A 1,454-nucleotide genomic window follows, 5' to 3' on the forward strand; every position below is an offset into this window, starting at 1 on the left:
CTTTATGGAGGGAGGGGTTCAGGAAAAAGCTTCTACCTTTTGGCTATGCTGCACAGAAGGGATGGCAGGATATGGAAACCTTTCTATTTGGAGAAACCTAGGCAGAGCTGGGGCAGGAAAACTCAACTTAGAAGTTTAAGTCTTGGAAGAACAAGCTCCAACTCTCAGCAACCTCCTAGCTCCCGCTAGCCCCACCCCAGACACCAGGACTGCAACTAATCTTCAGAAGGTCAGGAGAGAAAGGAGCCCTGGGGTTGAATAGGCCAACCTGCTGGCTTTACATAGGGGAAATCCAAGTCCCAGGAGACTAAGTGACTTTCCCAGAAACACACAGCATTCCAATGGGAGATGTAGGTCCAGAGTATTTCGTGTGTCTCCAGTCTGGAGCTCACACTGTGACCTCTTGGATCCTCTCTGGCACAGCCTATTGGTTTTCTAGGACTTGGTGTTCTCCAAGAGATGTTTTGTTCCCTAAGGTCTTACTCCTCACTGTGATATAATCCCAGAACACATCACTGTTCCTTGGTCAGTGGAGCGATGAGGGTGGACACAAGGACTAGACAAGAGCAGACAGTGAACTGGCACCTGGCCCACCCTTGCAGAACAGCCTGGCAGAGAGATCTCCTTGTTGGCTCTCACCTGGGAACAAGGAGACTCCTAGGAGGACCTTTCCTGCTCCTCTCTATTTCCACCCTTCACTCTCTGCTGCTTTTGGGAAATGATAGTCTAGAGGTGGTAGGACAGTACCCTGCCCAAGGGAAGAGGTGATGCTAAAAAATTATGTACTTCTGCAGATTTCCAAGGTTTCGTCTACTTCCTTTGCCTTCAGCCTGTGCATCAGACCTCTTCTGTCTTTCAGGTTGACAACAGCTTCTAAGATGTCTCAGCAACACACACTGCCAGAGACCCTCTCCCCTGCCCTCGGTCAGGAGCTCCTCAAGACTCTTCCTCCTCCAGTCAATACCCAGCAGGAGCAAATGAAGCAGCCAACTCCCCTGCCTCCCCCATGCCAGAAGGTGTCTGTCCAGCTCCCAGTGGAGGTCCCATCAAAGCAAGAGGAAAAGCACGTGACTATTGTAAAGGGAGTGCCTGAGCAAGAATGTGAGCAGCTGCAGCAGGAGCCACAGAAGCAGGAGCTGCAGCAACAGCACTGGGAACAGCATGAGGAACATCAGAAAGCAGAAAACCCAGAGCAGCAGCTTAAGCAGGAGAAAGCACAAATGGATCAGCAGCTAAAGGAACAGCTGGAAGATGAGAAGAAGCTCTTAGACCAGCAACTGGATCAAGAGCTAGTCAAGAGAGATGAGCAACTGGGAACGAAGAAAGAGCAACTATTGGAGCTCCCAGAGCAGCAGCAGGGGCACTTGAAACACCTGGAGGAGCAGGAGGGGCAGCTGGAGCTCCCAGAGCAGCAGGAGGGACAGCTGAAGCACCTGGAGCAGCAGGAGGGGCAG

At 51.7% G+C, this 1,454-nt stretch overlaps 1 protein-coding gene across 1 annotated transcript in view; it reads left to right on the top strand.

Moving 5' to 3' along the window:
• Positions 1-878: 878 nt before the first annotated feature.
• IVL (involucrin) overlaps positions 879-1,454 on the top strand; it is a 1,309-nt gene continuing 733 nt past the window's right edge. The window contains 1 exon segment of the mRNA XM_023214384.2: positions 879-1,453. Within this exon segment, the coding sequence (XP_023070152.2) occupies positions 879-1,453 (575 nt within the window).

Source organism: Piliocolobus tephrosceles, chromosome 1 (genome assembly GCF_002776525.5).
Source record: "Piliocolobus tephrosceles isolate RC106 chromosome 1, ASM277652v3, whole genome shotgun sequence".
Lineage (NCBI taxonomy): Eukaryota > Metazoa > Chordata > Mammalia > Primates > Cercopithecidae > Piliocolobus > Piliocolobus tephrosceles.